Genomic DNA, 17981 nt, shown 5'->3' with positions numbered 1-17981 from the left:
ACGGGTAAATCGAAGAACCAAGGAAAAAAATAACAAAAAATACTGTTTAAGAATTTTACTGCTTAATTTAGTGCACTCAGTGAGAGGTAAAAATAGTTTTTATGTTATGTTCCGCCGTTCCGGTCTTGACATCCACGTGGTATCGCTCGCCTGAAGTACGGAACCCACCTCTTGACAGTAATCAATTGGAAACTATCTCAGTTATTAGCCGACGGTCCGGATGAGGTGCAGGCATGGTGCGGGACGCTGGCGAGAGCTCACCTCGCCGACACTGACGACGCTGCCGTCGGCCAGGAACAGACTGCGCCACACGCGCGCCAGGTGCCCGAACATGGTGCAGTGCAGGCTGATGGTGGCCGCCTCCCAGCCTGCCCCCTCCACGCTCCACACCCGCACCGAGCGGTCGTCCGAGGTGCTGCTGATCCTCCCGCTCAGCCCATCGTACGCCACCGAGAATATGGCCCCCTGCAACGACCCATCACTCACACCGGCCCTTCAGACTTGTGTAACACACATGGTGGACATGCGTCATTCCTGGTGTATGCTCTTCGTCATAGAAAGCAGCTCAGGAACGGACAACAAATATGAATACATAAAAATAAGGAGAACAAGACAATATTAACTGATGTCAAATGTTACATGCTTAGATAACACAGAGAATTCCAAAGGAATTTAGTAAAACAAAAAAAAAAGCAAAAAAAACAGTAGGCTGACAACAAGACAGTTGTAACCAGAACAGTGCATTAAAAAAAAAAAAAAAAAAAAAAACTGTACAACACGACGAGAGATGAACCTAGGGATTGAACCAGAACAGAAGATCTGGACAAGACAATGACAAAAGCACAAACACAATAGGCTTTCTACGACAAAACAGTTGCAATGTTACGGAGAGAACACTCTAGCGGTACAATCTGAAAAGTGGTTCCAAATGTTCTATTGTACTATTTTGACAACAGCATTGGTATCAACATATTCCTTTTTAAAAGGCTTTTCTTGAAACAATTTATAATCAATTTATCTGAAACTGTAGGGAGATAAATTTGATGTAGATGACTTTAATGCAATAACTGAAAATATAAAATAAAAAATGTGTTGTCACTCGCTTATCACAAAAACAAGTGACAACTGTATATTTTCACTAATTTTGGAGAAACGTGATATATGAAAACTCACAAGATTTTTGGTTAATAAGAACCATAGGCAAAAACATATAATGCTTTCCAAATTTATTAAGTTTGGCATAAACACATTCATGCACACTGGCTGACAGACTTAACATTCTTGAGTTTTCTATATGCACACATAGGTACAAAAATAAATAAGAATAAATTCTTAAAGTGTCTATGCTCCCCAAAGATAATTTAAATAAATAACACCACCATTTAAAAGTTAAGTAAAAAAAGTTAACTATAAACTTGAGCTAAAATAAAATCTATTTCTAGGAGCTTCCAGCTAATTCCAGTATTTTCAAAGTAGTTGCCAATGTGATATCTCACAAACCAAATTTACCTCAAGCACCCTGTTTTATCGCATAATCGTTGCACACGCATAATCGTCGCACCGATATTTTAGGGCGTTAAAATTTGGATAAAACAATCCTCTCGCGTAAACGTTGCATGATGTTTTTGGTCCCGCTATTAGATTCCGAGCGTTTGAGTAAGTAATTTTTCCGTATAAAACAATGTATTTAAAGTATAAAGCTAACATTTATTCAGACATTACCACTTACTAATTTAATTAACGGAAAAACGAAGTTGTCTGATGTGTCAATTTTCTTTTAAACATGTTTATAAATTTATAACTTTCATCTGTTCGTCTGCGTCGCCAAAGTGTACTGCTTATAAAAATGTAGCCAGCGCTAGTTGGCATCATTCAAGTTTGTTTAATTTGATTCCCGTATAGAGCGCGCACACGTAGTCGAATATTGTTACAGACGGATCATTGATTGCATGCTTTGCGTGCACTCTATCCTGTGCCGAGTTAACTACATTTTATAGCCCATGCTTTCTCGTGGTGTGCACTACGATAGTTATGCGCTCTGACTCACGTTCGCGTCATAGTTATGGTTTTTCTATTTAAAGTTCAAAATGTTTTTGTTGCATTACTTATTAATTTTAATTATTTGGCATGCTTTTGTATACTTTACTTTTTAAATGAACGTACTTTCCTTGAATAGGTTTTGTTATTATGAATAAATTTACCTAACAAAAAATGATTTTCTCACATAAATGTCTCACCCCTACTTTTCAAACTTGATTTTAGTATAAAATGTGCGACGAATATGCAATAAAACACGGTGTGTATGTGTGTATATAGAGAGAGAGTAAGTGTGTGTGTTTATTAAAAAAAAAAACAATAGCAGTAAAATCTCTTGTCTTGAAAATGAAACCATAAAATCTAGTATCTAGAGCTAGACCTACATACATAAATCAGAGAAAACTTCCTTTTTACTTTCCGCTATTATATAATTTCACACAATTCTTAAAAGTGTTAAATGTTGAACTAACATTGTGCCCTTGCAGACGATGGAGGACCACTGCGTCAGAGCCTTGGCCACTGGTGGGAGTCCATATCACTATCTCCTGGAAGACGGTGCCCACCATGGCTACCAGGTCCTGCCATCGCTCTCCGTACAGGCTGCCGCAGTATCTGCAGCGTCTGGTCAAGGCTCCACTGGGTCATATACAGTAAAACCTTTTTATTGCGACCCCAATTATTGCGACCACCTCTCTATTACAACCCGATTTCGAGGAACCGTGAAAAAATTGCCGAAAATCCGAATAAAATCGGACAGAAAATAAGTTTCTTGTGGTGAGTAGCGGTTACTGCGTTTCTCTTGCCGAGTGTTGTACTGCCGTAGGCAGCGCATATCTAAAAATATATACCACTTCCTGTCGACCGCTGTCAGCGCTTAACAATCCCCATTCCACTTCCCTTTGCCGGCAGGGTGCAGATAAAGGTTTTTGTGGCAACGTGTTTACGTTTAGCTTTTTGCGAGTGTCTAGTGTGGTATGCAGTTAAGGCAAAGCTACCTGCTGGATTTCTCTTGATTTTGATTACTATCCGTTGATAATACACAGCGACCGACTAGATGCACGCCCGCCTCCACTTGTTTTAACTGCCGCAGCGATGTTTATTTTGACAGCTCAAGCAATTATCTTTTCCGGTGGGTTGATAGAAAAAGGTTGCTTCACCCATCATAAAAAAAAAAGGATACGCCACTTATTCCCCACGCAGGAAATACACTGGCTGCCGTCTGTCAGCCCCGCATTTATCATTCTTCTAACATTCCACGTCTCGCCTCTCGCGCGAGCAATAATGAAGCGACCACGCATTGGGCCGTTTTATGCTTTGTTTGGTGACAGCAGCTTGATTTTATTCGGTATATTCCTTTTCATAGGACCCTTGCTATTAAAATACATTTATATTTAAGTGTGAAAGCTTGTAAATTCCTTGCCAGAGATGACTGAACTCGAACTTGGTGTGAAAAGTGACATATTTTGACCCCTCCCTCACTACTTTAGTACCCCATTCATAATAGCCCAATTTTACGGGAGAAGGGAGGGTGAAATGAGCATTTTCTCACTGAAGGTTTTTCAAAGGAGAGCGAATTTGGGGTGTTATAAGGGAGGACACTAGATGGTTTGTGTGTCTGGGAGGGATGAGCTAGGCTTGAAGAATGTTATCGAGAAGAGGGAGGGGTGAGCTTATGCGTCATGAAGCCGCTGCCACCAGCCAACCGGGCGAGCTTCGTGTGCGCCCACTCGCGTTGCAGAACCTACAGCTGCCATATTTTTAAAGGAAATGTCCCATTATTTGTTTGTTATTCTTACATGAACATTATTGGAAGTATTAAAGCAGACACAAAAATACGCTGTGTGTTAAATGAACAGATTTTAATGATCTTTCATTTCGTTTTTTTTTTTTTTAATTTTTTTCTGATTTTCACATTTTGGTCAAAATGTCCAATTTTTTGACGGTTCCCGAGAATGTATTCGTAAAATCACTGCTTCATTAAATCCGGGGTTCGTGACATCAGGGTTCTAGTGTATTTAACTACGGCAAACAGAAAACGTACATGTAAACTAACCAGTAAAAATAAACTGTCTTTTGACATCTTTTCTTTAAAGGTGGCCTGTAGGGCGACGGACTTGTCATGAAGGTTGAAGTGGGTTTAAAGCGAAGCCGTCTAGCATTGTGAGTGACAGCATCCTGCCATTGTACGGCTGGTTTCTTAGCGAGTAGTGGTTTGGGAAAGGTGTTGCGGGGGGGGGGGGGGGGGGGTTTAATTAACTGATAATTTCGGAAAACATATATTACGACCCCCCCCCCCCCCCCCTCTATTTCGACCCTATTCCTGGGAACCGTGAGGGGTCGTTTCAGAGAGGTTTGACTGTAATAGGTAACTAGGAACAGGATGCAATAACACCAAAAAATATGTCAAAACACAGCATATCACTGAAAACCAAGCTAATACACCATATACTACCGAAATGCAAATTATATCATGGAATAAAATAGAATTCAACTAAAACTTAATTTAAATCATAAAAAAAATAATCTTTTATTGTTTATAATTCAAGGAATGTCATCATTTCCAGACAAAATTTTCTACCAAAATGCATGAATTAATAATTTACTTTGTTTTATAGTGTATCTCTTATTGAATCAATTTTAAACCATAAATGGTCGCTAATTTATTTTTATTGTTCTGAATGTATTTGATTTAGTTTTAGACTAATTCATTAAAAATTATTTTACTGTAAAAATGCAGCATAAAAATTTTACCCCTATTTTGGTGGAGTAATTATTACAAAATGGTTTTTATAAAAATAAAAACGTTAACACCGACATCTTCTGTTTTTAAAGGGAAATTGGACTGAAACATAAACTCTTGTCCCTGATCAAAACAGGTTCCGGCTGTCCAGGCGAGGTCGGGAGGACAAGCAGCTGAAAGGATACACCAAGCACTTCTCTTCGCAGTGCGCCGTCCTCACTCGCTCCCTGGTGCTGCGGTCCCACAGGGAGACCGTGTTGTGCGCGGTGAGGACCGCGATGCAGTCGCTGCCCTCCAGCCAATGGGCAGCCAGCACCCAGTCCAGCGCGCTCCACTGCACCTTGCCCGAGATGCTGAGTCCAACCACCACCAGGGAAACATCCAACAATCATTTACAGCAAAAGCCCAGTTCAGATGATTTTAGGCTTGAAACATTTATAATTTAATGATTTATTTACAATAGAGTCAAATCCTACTATTTATTTAAACTTATAATCATATACATTTTGATGTAAGTATTTACATCACCACATACAATCAAAAACTGCCAGTGTTAACACTGCTTTATAGATTACACAAGAAAATACATTTCAATCAATAAAAAAATTAAAAACACATGAAATATACTTAAAAACAAGAAAAAGACATAGGGTGACATGGAAAAATTCTGGCACGTACAAAGTAAAAATTAATTTTAACTGTTTGGATCGCAAAATATCATATTTATTTTGACAAACACCATAGTAAATGCAGTAGATCTTAGTTGCAACATTTTTTAAGGGGGTGAAAGCACAAACATTATAAGCAGGAAATATCAAATAAGTACTATGTGTCAGTGTTTGAACTTTTTAACGATGAACTCATCTAGCTAAGTAAACAAATATAATTTTAAAAACCACTGATGAGTACTCTCGATACTTGAATGTGCTCGAACCAAGCCAACAATTTTTCAACACTACCTTATTTCTGTAAAATTCTCTCACAATTCACAGTGACGATTGTGTTTAGAGTGGAGACCCTATGTCCAATTCCTTTGCTTCTTGAATATGTGTTTTTTGTGGATTCCTATCTACAAATGAAATAAATTAAACTCTTTATAGCAAATATAATTTTTTTTTAAAGTAATTGTGGAATGGTCAGCAAACTAAAATATTGTAAAACTAAGAACGTACATCTGAAAACACACCAAAATGGCAAGATGGCAACGAATGGATTTGTTATTTTATTTTCTAAGAGGAAAGTGCTAACAGACTCGTAATTGCAAACGTATGTACCTTCGATACATTGAATACATTGTGTTAGTCAGCAGCACTACCATTTTGTTTTCGCATATAATCCTATCAATTGTAAATAAATGATAGTAAACAAAAAAGGTATGTCAAGTGTGTGTTAAACATCACAGATGTAATAAATGTTGAAATAGTTAAGTTTTGATATTTTTCCTAGCATTCATTAAATTTTACAAGTAGAAAGCAAACGTTATGAGCACCAAAAACATAATTCGTGAAACGTTATGTAAATACATTGTCCTTATTGTGAAAAAGTCAGGAATAATAAAATATGATGTTATAAGCAGGAAAATATTAAAAGCAAGAACAATATAACAGGGTTCTACTCTACTCGTATACATATTTCTCTATTTGACTTAATTAAAAAGAAAATTCTCATACTCCTGCAAGAGCAATCAGATATTTTTTGAACTCCCAACTGCAAAAAAATGCCCCAATCTCAGTGGAATAATGTTAATGCCTCCTAGGTTCTTGGCTTCTGTTGTATTCACACTGCACTGTTTTTGAGGCAGTGTCTGGCTTTCTGGCCTGTATTTCCAAGGCATAGGTTATCAATGCATACTCATTATTAACATTCACAATCAATCAATTTTTAAACATTTATTATCACTTTACTGTGAGCAACGCATCTGCACACTCCCAAGGTGAACGCTACATAGACTGACAGCTTACCTACTGTACTGTGATGTCGCCAATAGCGAGTCATTTTCAAAGTATAAGGTGGATTTTCAAAAATTATACTTTTTTATCTGTATTATATTGCAAACTAAAAGTACAAATTTGTGTGCTTTTTATATACACAGTATTTATATAAATAACTACGGCTAGAAAAAATTTAATTTTCTAAAAGTCATCCTTGCTAGGACTCACATTCTTAGTTACCGAGATAAAATTGGTACCTAATCTATTTACGTGCTTTATTCACTGTTGTACCACTTTGGTATCAACATAGTGATCTAATTGTGAGCCATCTAATAAGTTGATATTTAAAACTTTATTTAATTAGCTTCTTTAAATAGGAGCTTATGGCTAACTTATATGTACACAGAAAAATAAAGCTAAAATTAAAATACACAGGAATGGGAGGAAAAAAATTAAACTTTTTCATGACTTAATTATAATTAAACTATGCCTACCCCAGAATCTAGTCAAGGTACAAATAAATATGATGTATTAGTACATAGTTAAAAAAACTTTCAAACTGAAATAAAACTACCCTTATGAAACTGAAACAGGAATAAGAAAAAGGGATGAATTAGTATGAAAACTAAGTTAAGCCCTGAAAAGTACAAATGTGGTGATAATCTGAAGTGTATACCAAACACAGCCATTGGTCTGGAGGACAAAGACGGACAGCTGACGCCCGCCAAACACCGCCACAACATCGCTTGGACTGCACACTATGCCGTGTATGTTCTGGTGTCGCAACAGTTCCTCTCTCAACAGAACCTCGTGCGTCGTCGCATCGAAGACACTGATCCAGTTGCCGGTAGCTGTGACCAAACAAATGAAAATAGAACTGAGTCCTATTTCACATTCATCAAAACAGATGCTGTGTTATCCAGTAGTAAAAAATTGATCACAGTGATTTACCAGTTTTACCGGTAACAAGATTATGACAATAAGGAAAAATATTTGTTTATGCATAATATACTTTGAACTGAACTAAAATTAATTACTTAATATCAGTGATTTAAGTACATAAGTTCAGAAAATTTGTAGTCTGAAAATAACTTTTTAAGAGCATGGTAGTCATTGGCTACTTAAGTAGAAAATGAGTGACTGAAACTAGAAAATTAGTTCATAACAACAGAGAATTAATAATTAGGTTTATTATCAGTAAAAAAATGTGTAGTTTGGTAAGCTGTTGCTTTATATTAACATTTGTGTAAAGACAAGAGTACTGAATTTATAACACATAGCGAAATATCTATGGATCATATTTCTGTTAAGCAGTAATAGAATTCCCAAAATTCTTTTTTCGAAACTAGAGATGTTCCTATATTTACACTGAAAACAGCATTTCTAAATTTCTACTGGTTTCTAAGAAATTTCCATTTATAGGTCACATTAGATAGCACACGCAGTGAAGCGACCGTCGCCATGTTGTGATTTAAATTAATTACATAGTCGATCCTGGGGTTGTCCACATATAAGAATATGTATATTTTGTATTTCGATATTGTGATGGATTGGAAAATAATAAAAAAATATATTGAAGTCCCTACTGAGCATTCGAACCTAAGCGCCAACCCTATAAAGGGATATATTTAACAGTATGGAGGTGCGCAGACTTATGTGCTATAGAACATAACATAATGTACATAAAGGAACTATTACGTTTGACACACATAATTCCTTCTATGCGTCTAGTCTTGCAGGACAAGGGGAAAAAAAATATAAGTTTTGATGGTAAACATTTCGGATTCATACAAGCTAAAACAAAAATCACTTCACAGAGAAACAATTATTTACTTTTGTATCGTTACAGAAACTAAGAATTCTGACTCTGTAGTAATTGTTTGCAAGTTGTACAGAAACAGATATTTTCGTTTCTTTTAATATCAACTATTCCAATGTACTCAACGTAATAGTGAAAAAAATATCCGTATAGTGATTTCTTCATGATTAAACTCAGCACATAAAAATATAACATGTAATCATTCATTTTCTTAGTGTAAACTAACTTAATTCCCTATAAATATAGGTACATTACATTAAAAAAATTAAAACATTAAAAAAATCAGCAATTTTTCTTTCTGAAAGTGCAAGTTACTGACATTTGTAAGAAAGTAACCACTTTGTCTTATATGCGAACTAGTCCTATTAACCAAATCAAAAGTTACCTGCCACAATAACATTTTTAACACAACACAAGGCTGTTATGTCTGTTTTGAGAGAACGAGATATAAATTTGGGATTGTAATTCATAATCACGGTCATAAGGGGAAGCCTTCTTTTCACAGATGAAAACCTGAAGTTCCCCAAAGTTCATGCTTTTTTTCCGTAACTTTAATGTAGCTATCCTAACCAAATCAACCGTCCACAATGTTTTAAATTATTTATAGATTAGCTAACCTAACCTAATTGACCATAGAGTAAATAAAGTACTAGTACAGAGTGGACACTCAATGCTATTGCAGTTCTACGTTTTTTTTATTCAGAAATGCGCTGGTTGCTATACAAAAACGCAAACTTGACAAACATTAAAACGAAGTTGCAATGGCTTAAAACCGAGATAAAGTACCTTCTGGAGTAAGACTTACGTTTCAAATTATAAGTAAATTTTAATTTAAATACAACATTGATCCTAGAAAGTACAATTTGCAGTTAATATGCTTAAAACAATAATTTGAATAGTAGGGAAATTTGCAGCTTCAACTGAATGTTGGCAAGCTTGTGACTTGTTTCGTGCATGCATTAAAATTTATAAAAATATTGATTTTTTTTTTCCCCCTTATAAGCAAATCATTTAACTAAATATCGGTAAACGTAACATATAATGATTTAGGAGAGCAATATTTTTAAAACAATAAGTAAATTACCGTAAATTTCTTACCTTCGGGACAGTGTTTGACTTAACCTCATTTCGGTTAAAAATGTTTTCTTTACGTAGCATAACATTTGTTAAAATGCATAACATGTAACATATTTTCGGATTATAATAAATTGCTACCTTTTTTTATGTCCAAGAAATAATTTCTGTTCTAGTAGAATCACGTTGATTGAAGTTAAGGTTAGGATTTTCGTAGGTACCTACCGAATTGCATTACAAATCGCAAACAAAATGCATAAAAAAACGTGCAGAAGTATATAATCATTAACACAGGCAATGTGTATTTCTGGCAAATTTAACTGCCTATAATGTACAATTTTTCCACAAAAACTGAAATGAAGCTGTTACCAATGACATCTAATTCTTTATGGATTAGGTGAAAGTACAAATCTTTATCGTATCTTCACTTCTTGAAGACACGTGTGTAGCAATAAATTAAGAAAAAAAAACCTTAATTTCAACATAAAAATTTAAGACACTTAATTTTTTCGCAACCCTCACCTCAGTAATTGTTCCGTATCACGTATCCAAGTATATCCCTTGATCCTGTTGGCATGATCATGTATGATTTATCCGGTGGCACACGATGCTTGCTGTTTTAATTAATGTTAAAACAGCAAGCATCATTACCACAGGATCAATGTATTCAGGATCATGCCATTTATTAGTATCAAGGGATAGACTTGGATACGCATTACGAAATTTTTACCCACACCTCTCTCTCGACCTAAAAATAAAATTCATACAAAACATTTAAACTAATTAAAGAACATAATCAGCAAGTTTGAGCAGAATTTGAGACTCAGTGACATTTAGAACAGTACCTAAGTATTTATGTATTGTGTGCTTGTCCTCAATGTGAGACTGCACACTACCTAAAAAGAGGAAATTCTGTAGGGCATGAAAACAAAATGCAATTACACAAAACTTTTATTTTGTTTCGTTTTAATAATTTACACATACCTAGTTTCGTCAAGCAGAAACTTAAAGTAAAGTTAATATTTATTATTATCTCTTCTCTTGTTGTAGCAGTAGTTAACACAACACGTAGCTGAATCAGGCATGTTTCATAACAGTGATTTATAAAGCAGTTCATGAAATCATTGATATTATTTAACGAGATTACTATTTCAACATGATTGAAACAAAATTTCCTTACAAATTTTTTATTAACCTAATATCACTTAATTCAACGCCGACGCCATTAATTATGGTGTTGATGGATAAACAAGTGGTTCAACGTGCCAACGAAAACTCGTTTATTTTCTTTTACGTAAATATATTATTTTCATTTCAACAATATCAATTTATGCCATAAATTTGATAAAATGTTAAAACAAATGTAATAATTATTTAATCAACGTGGTATTTTGATTATAATTTTTGTGCTCAGATGTTGGATAAAGCTGTATAGCAACTAGAAAAATGGGACAGCCTAAGTTTCACCCCCATAGATCGACATGCCCTTCGGGCTGGTTCGTACATGTTCGGGTTTTTTTTATTTGTACGTTCAAAACAAACATTGCATTATTGATCAAAAAATTGTTGACTAATGTTATTTTATATTTTTTTAAGAGTAAAACACATGTACATAAATATTTCCTTGTTACTAATTATGAGATTTTCAGGTAAGTAATTGAGCTATTTCTGTTTGATTTGTTAGGAGATATGTTTTGTCCGTTTACAAGTTAACATTGCTTGTGTTATTCTTGGCAAGTAATCATTTCTTATATAAATTTTTGTACACTTTAGGCTTATCTTTTTTAAATTTTAGGTAGCGTGTGGAGATTTCATCTTATGTTCATGAGCGCACAACGTTTAAAATCATAAGAAATGTTTTCTGGTGGTGTGTAGCAGTTAACCGCATTTAAGTAAAAATATTTTAAATAATTGTTACCAGAGCTGAATTACATTCAGGTGAGTGCACTTAATATAATTTGGGGTATTGCAGGAAAAATTATAAATTCCTAAAGTGTTTTTTACTTCCTGACATGTTTAAAATTATTATTCTCTATGAGGGTTGTTTGATACTGCAAGTAGTTTATCATGTTTAACATGCGGATATGTTAGGATTATTTATTACAAATCTGTAATATTGAGATACTGCCCTTGGGTTAGCTGGATTAAAAATACAGTGAAATTTGTTAGGTTAGTAACATTATACGTACACTGATTCTAAGTACAGTGGAATTTACATTTGGTTAGCTTAGGATAGCGCCAATTAAAAATTCTGTAAAATCAATTGAACGGTTGGATGTTACTAACATTATCTAACCAACCAATATACATTTTACAGTGTTTTTTTAGGTTATTATCTCACGTTGCTGCTTTTTGTATGCAAAATAAACTTTGGACACTTTTTTTTTAACTTTAAATATGTACCTGTATTTACTCTGAAAAAAGTTTTTCTAAATTCAGACTGGTTTTTGAGAAATCACTGTTTATAGGTTACATTACATTACCTGTGCAGTAAAGGGCCTGTAACCATGTTGTTCTTTAATTGAGTTGCAGATCCTGTTGTTTTTCATACACAAATTGTATATTTTTTATTTGGATATTGCAATGCAGTAACGTAAATTAACACTTTAAAAAAGTTATGTGACTCCTTATTGTGCATTCCAAACCCAAAGCATCAGTCCTTGAGAGCGATATTTTTTAGCAGTTGATAGGTGCAAAATTCTGATTTTTTTACATGAGACAACACATAACCTGACATATAAAATAAATTTTCATTTTGTAATAAATGATTCCTTTTATAACGTCAGGTTACATGCTATTGCAGGTAACTAATCTGCACTTTGCGCCTCCATACTGCTATAAAAAATCCCTGTCAAGGGTTGGCGTTTTGGTTTGGATATACATTAGAGACTCGTAACTTTTTTAAAACTATTATTTACGTTTCATCAGGTTATAATATTCAAATATAAAATATATAAATTCTTATATATATGGAAAACCACAGGATCTGCAATGCAATTAGAGGGAAAAATGGCTACAGCTGCTTCACTGCATAAGCTATCTAGTGTGCAAAATGTGATTTCTTGAAAACCAGTATAAATTAAGAAAAGCTGTTTACAGTTTTAATAGAGGAAGGTTTTTAGTGTCTGAAAAGGTATTTTCAAAATTTTATAATTTTTTTTATGGATAAGCAGCAACAAAAGAAAATTACCTTTTTTTAAATTTAGCTAACCAACCATTCACATGATTTTACAAATTTTGTATTGTTTATACTTACCTGCTTTAACATTAAACTACTGTTAAACAATTTATTTCAATTTTTTAAAAATATCTTTGGGAATTAGCGCAGTATAATCGAAGACGTTTACTGTATTGATGATTGATTTACTTTATTGATGCACAACAAAGTTGTATAATTGTTAGATTGGTTAAGCAAATTCAAGCATCAAGGGTACTGATCAATGGTTTTTAACATTATATTTTCTTAATGAGTCCATTGGTAAAATGTAAAAACACTGGAATGGCTAAATTTTCATCGACTGCTTATGTTTTTTTCCGCATGCTCACTTGAAAACAATTACAGGGTTATACTGTAGTTCACAGTTGCAATACTTGGTTAGGTTAGTTACATAAGTGCTGTTAAATCATGAAAATGGTTAGGGAAAGGTAACTTCTTTATAACTACTGTAAAATGGTGTAAGCTATTATTCTTTAGGTAAGTTTACCTAGACTTTAAAAATAATTTATTTGGCGAAGTACATAGTACTAAGAATTACTATTTATCAAATTTGGTTTGTGTGGAAAAGTTGTTACTCTAGGAAATTTCTGAATCCATCTTTGTAGGAATATAAACTAATATTATTAGAAACAAAAAAAAAACAATGTGTGGTATATTTTAATTTTCTAACACCCTCTGAACTCTGCAGTTATGCGATTACCGATAATAATTGTAAATCATTGCAATATACATCCAACACATTTTGTAGTGATTTCACAACTGTACTATGAAGTAATGCCATCGACTGCTGCAAAATAACATGCTGACATCTTTTCTCGTGTAGGCATTTTGTTGATACAACTAAAATATGAGCATATAGGATATATATAGAATCTTACAAATTTTGGTACCTACTAATACTCTCCCCAAAGACTTTGGTTTGATACTAAAAAAAAAAAAAAAAAAAAAAAAAAGAACTGCTCATGTAACATGCATTACGTGAAATTAATTCTTTTTGTAAACATTTTGCTTGAGTCAAAGCCTAGATTTGCTTAAGCTAATAACAAGCAATTACATCACTTGAGGCCCTGAGAAACATACTTCTAAAATTGTGTAGTTACTTGGATTGTTAAATACCTAGTTTTTCTGCAATAATGGGCACAAGAGCAATAGAATTATGTTTTTCATATAATTTTTTTTCACATAAATGAGTTTTTGTCAAAAAGTATTTGGAAAAAAATTACTGTTTGAAAGGACAAAGAAAAATGTTAATTGTAGTACATAAATGAGAATTTACCAAAATATTGAATGTATCAAATTTCTAACTAAAATGGTTTTGAAATTAATTTATCATTCTGGTATGCATAACTTTTTTCTTTGATACATTTATTTATCAGTTTCATTTCTCTTTAGTACAATATAAATCATTTAACTTTGATTTCTTTTTTGTTTCAGGCTTGTGGAGAACAGCTTTTTTTTTATCTACTCTGTGGCTGGCCAATGTAAATAAGCAATGATTTCATGAATGCAGCGAGAGAGTTTATTTGATGTATTTTAAAATCACTGATAATATTTATTGATGTATTTTAAAATCACTGATAATATTTATTGATGTATTTTAAAATTACTGATAATATTTGTTTTGTGGCTGGAAGATGGTAACCATGGTGACTTGTGAATTTTTATGAAGATTAATAAAAAGCAGTAAAAATTATTAATGGTTGTCAGAAGGAATTTTTTTTTCAATGATCAATCAATCATCTACATTCTACAGTAACAATTTTCCTTAACTCAAATAATATTTCAATACATATCTTATAAAGTATTCATATATGTACAATATAGACCAATTTTGAGCTAGTCTGATATCAGTATATTAGTTATTATGAACATATACTATCAGAACTACCATTTGCATATAGTGCACGTACATACATAACACTAGCCAACAACCATTAAAAAAAACACTACTATATACACTTACATAAAAAAAAATCATAGACAAGTACAGATTATTCACTATTATATTCTAGAGCCAATTCCAATAAGTGTATTATCAATAAAAGAAAATAATTTTTTTAAAGAACAATATTTCGATATGAAGGAAAATCTGTATTCTGAAGTTATTGTATATGTTTGGTACCAATCAATGTAAATTAATCAATCTTTGATAAAAAAAAAATCCCGAAAATGATTTATAAATTAAAAAAATTATTGCCTACCAGCTCTGGGTTTTGCATGAAGGTTCAACTTCTCTGACTTCTGAGATTACACACAAGATTTTAATTAATAATACTATTGGCTTCATTACTAGATTATCTTTCAACCTGTAATTTATTATTTGAATCAGTTCATTGAACTGAAATATTTGCAGCAATTTCTTTAAATGTTTATGAACTTGGATTATTTAAAATACAAATGTAGGTAGGCTTACTAGACCTTTAATGCCATAAGATTGTAATCACATAGGCCTGATTTACATTAATATTTGTGCTAGACTTTGTAATTATTAAAATTTTATTTTCTGCAATGTTCCAAAGAGCATTGCTCTATTTTGGAACAAAACAATTTAATATGACAGTTTGTTACAACACTATTCTTCATAAAACAATGCACATTAGCCTGTATAATATGAATTAGATCTAACATAAGAACTACAAACTGCACATTTGCACTTAAAATATTCATCAAACAGTTAGGGAAAGAGAGTAAACATAACATTTAACTCTTAAATCGTCATACTTCATTTTAGTTATCACACTTATGCTTGTATGTGAACGGGATCAGAAATTAGCACTGCAAATGCACTTTTAACACTAATAATTAATTATATCAAACACAAATGATATCAGTAACATAATACTTCATTTTTGGTGTTACAGTAAGCTTCCATAAATGTTTATTTTTCTCAGAAAACTTTTTCATCAGAAAACTTTTCTTGAATTTAAACATTACAATAAATTTTTAAATACCTAATGATTTGTTACATAGCAAACCTTCAAAATATGATTTACTTCCAATTTTTGGATAAATGCTATTGAAGTTTTGCATTGTTTGCCCTGGAAAACTATGGAAATAAATAAACAAATAAATAATTAAAAATATAAAGACACAACTGTATCAGCTGTAGTTGAACATACAGAACCAGTGAGGAGAATAAAAATATAATAAAATATAATATGTTAATATGTTCACTAAAGGTATGCAATGGATGGAGGATGCCCTACATTAATAATAATTAGTAACAGAGAACAAAGCAAATTTCTAGAGAAGAGACTTTTAACAGTAGTAGAATAATAAAATTCTGAAAAGGGCTGTTTCAAAAATTGCAAACATTCCTACACATAAGAAGCCCTTAATCTCAAAGACTTCATTCAATATACTGGTCATTACCTGCTGCTCACGATCTGTAAAGGTAAGGTAATTAAATTAATGGTGGAAAAGGTAATAAGCATTTGGTTTGTGGTCTTATAAATGTGGTCATTAGAGGCAAACATTAGGTCTCTGTGTTTAAGTGCTCACTTTTCTGTCACCAAAGTGATCTGAGTTTGATTCTCAGCAGGGTCATTAATGGATCTTTTGATAGTGGGGGACATAGCAAACATTGCAGTGGTTAGTTGGTTTTCTCAGAGTTCTTACGTTACTTCACCCATACATTCTGTCATATCATTAGCATTTTATAGCCCTTCATTTTTTTGTAATGATCTAGAGGTCACCAAGCTGAAAGCTCAATTAATTTCCTTCATTGACAGATATAAGGGTTGAGGATTTGAAGCAAGCAAGATAAACATTTTAATGTTGCTTGCTTCGTCTTCTATAGAAAATTAAATCTAATATTTTGAATTGCTCCTGTGCTGCACTACTTCTAACTGAGAACGAGTAACCTGCACTTTTTAAGGCATCAAAGAAATTGTTATAACTGATTTCACTGTCTACATATCCCGGAATAGTGTTATCTTTATCACTTTTGGTACAATTTTGCAATTTATATCTTGCTAGATCAAAAAACGATATCGTTCACGTTTTAAAGCTGTAGCTATAGCCCGCGCTTTTCTACTACCGAAGTTACCCGATCGAGCGACGTACTTCGGAACTGTTCGGGCATGTCGATCTATGGGGGTGAAACTTAGGCTGTCCAGAAAAATGCGTTTGCTATACCCTATGAAGTGTCCCCCCCCCCCTGTAATTGACCATTAGCAAGGTCATTAGATACCAGGTCATCTCATCCCGCTATTTTACTGTTATTGGTCAATCGCGTCTGACGTACATGCTAGACAATATTGCCGCGGGAATTCAAATTAATCACGTTTCTAAATGGCACTTTCTTAAATTTTCCGATTCACATAGACTGATGTAATTTATGTACAGGTTAAATGTATCACGTGTTTCCGCTAGTAATATATTTAATCTTTGTTATGTTGTCAGTTATTTAATCGTAAATTAGGCTCAAATGTGTATTTTAAAATCTAAACTGGTGTTGTTGGTAAACATTGTGATGCGTGCTGGGATGCAACATCGCTCTTAAAAACATCGATATCACGAACATCGATGTTCAAACGAAAAAGTATCGATGTAAAAAAACATCGTTCTGACAACCGATACATCGATGTTTTAACCGATGTTTTTAACTATTAAAGAAAAACATGACGAAATGATTAAAATTATAGTATGTATACAAAAACCATACCTACTACAGGTTCCTGACCACAATATCCACAACCCATTTACAGTCGTGTCTCATGCAAAACAAAAAAATGTATTAAAAGCAATTGAAAAAAAAAATGGTTGTCTGTAAAGTCAGTTTACGGACGATAGTTTAACGTGAAAACGTCATAACAAAACATTGATGAAATGATTGCATACTTTTATGAATAAAAATGAATAATTTTTATTGAATTATCACTATTTTGTATGGATACAAAGATGGAGTGAAATGAAATCTACAATTTTTTTGATAAAATTACTTTTATTTGCACTCATTAATTCAAATATGTTTATTACTTTAACGAAGAGATTAATTAACTATAACTTTTATACGTGTTTGCTATTTAACTTCAAGATCGTCGAGAATGTTTTCGCTTTTTCGCAATTACACATTTAACGACGAAGTTTGTTCGTCGTGAAATTAAACCTAGAATTTAATAAAAATGCCCTTACAGTTAATAAAATAAGTATTAGTAAGTT

The 17981-nt window shown here is 33.1% G+C and overlaps 1 protein-coding gene and 1 long non-coding RNA gene across 2 annotated transcripts in view; one reads left to right on the top strand and one right to left on the bottom strand.

Moving 5' to 3' along the window:
- The window catches only part of LOC134541579 (tRNA (34-2'-O)-methyltransferase regulator WDR6), a 46709-nt gene extending 37488 nt beyond the window's left edge, over positions 1 to 9221 (bottom strand). Inside the window, exons 1-5 of the mRNA XM_063385106.1 lie at positions 8913 to 9221; positions 7385 to 7559; positions 4963 to 5130; positions 2508 to 2649; positions 262 to 465 (exon numbers count right to left, since the gene is read on the bottom strand). Coding sequence (XP_063241176.1) covers positions 262 to 465; positions 2508 to 2649; positions 4963 to 5130; positions 7385 to 7559; positions 8913 to 8997 — 774 coding nt within the window. The 5' untranslated portion in view covers positions 8998 to 9221. The remainder of the gene's footprint in view (positions 1 to 261; positions 466 to 2507; positions 2650 to 4962; positions 5131 to 7384; positions 7560 to 8912) is intronic.
- A 1835-nt stretch (positions 9222 to 11056) lies between these two features.
- Positions 11057 to 14515, top strand: LOC134541571 (uncharacterized). The gene is made up of 2 exons (XR_010076660.1): positions 11057 to 11250; positions 11397 to 14515. It is a non-coding gene; the product is annotated as an uncharacterized LOC134541571 (long non-coding RNA).
- The last annotated feature ends 3466 nt before the right edge of the window (positions 14516 to 17981 follow it).

Source organism: Bacillus rossius (genome assembly GCF_032445375.1).
Source record: "Bacillus rossius redtenbacheri isolate Brsri chromosome 4 unlocalized genomic scaffold, Brsri_v3 Brsri_v3_scf4_1, whole genome shotgun sequence".
Lineage (NCBI taxonomy): Eukaryota > Metazoa > Arthropoda > Insecta > Phasmatodea > Bacillidae > Bacillus > Bacillus rossius.
Note: the sequence above shows the minus strand (reverse complement) of the source record. Positions and strands in the feature narration are given on the sequence as shown.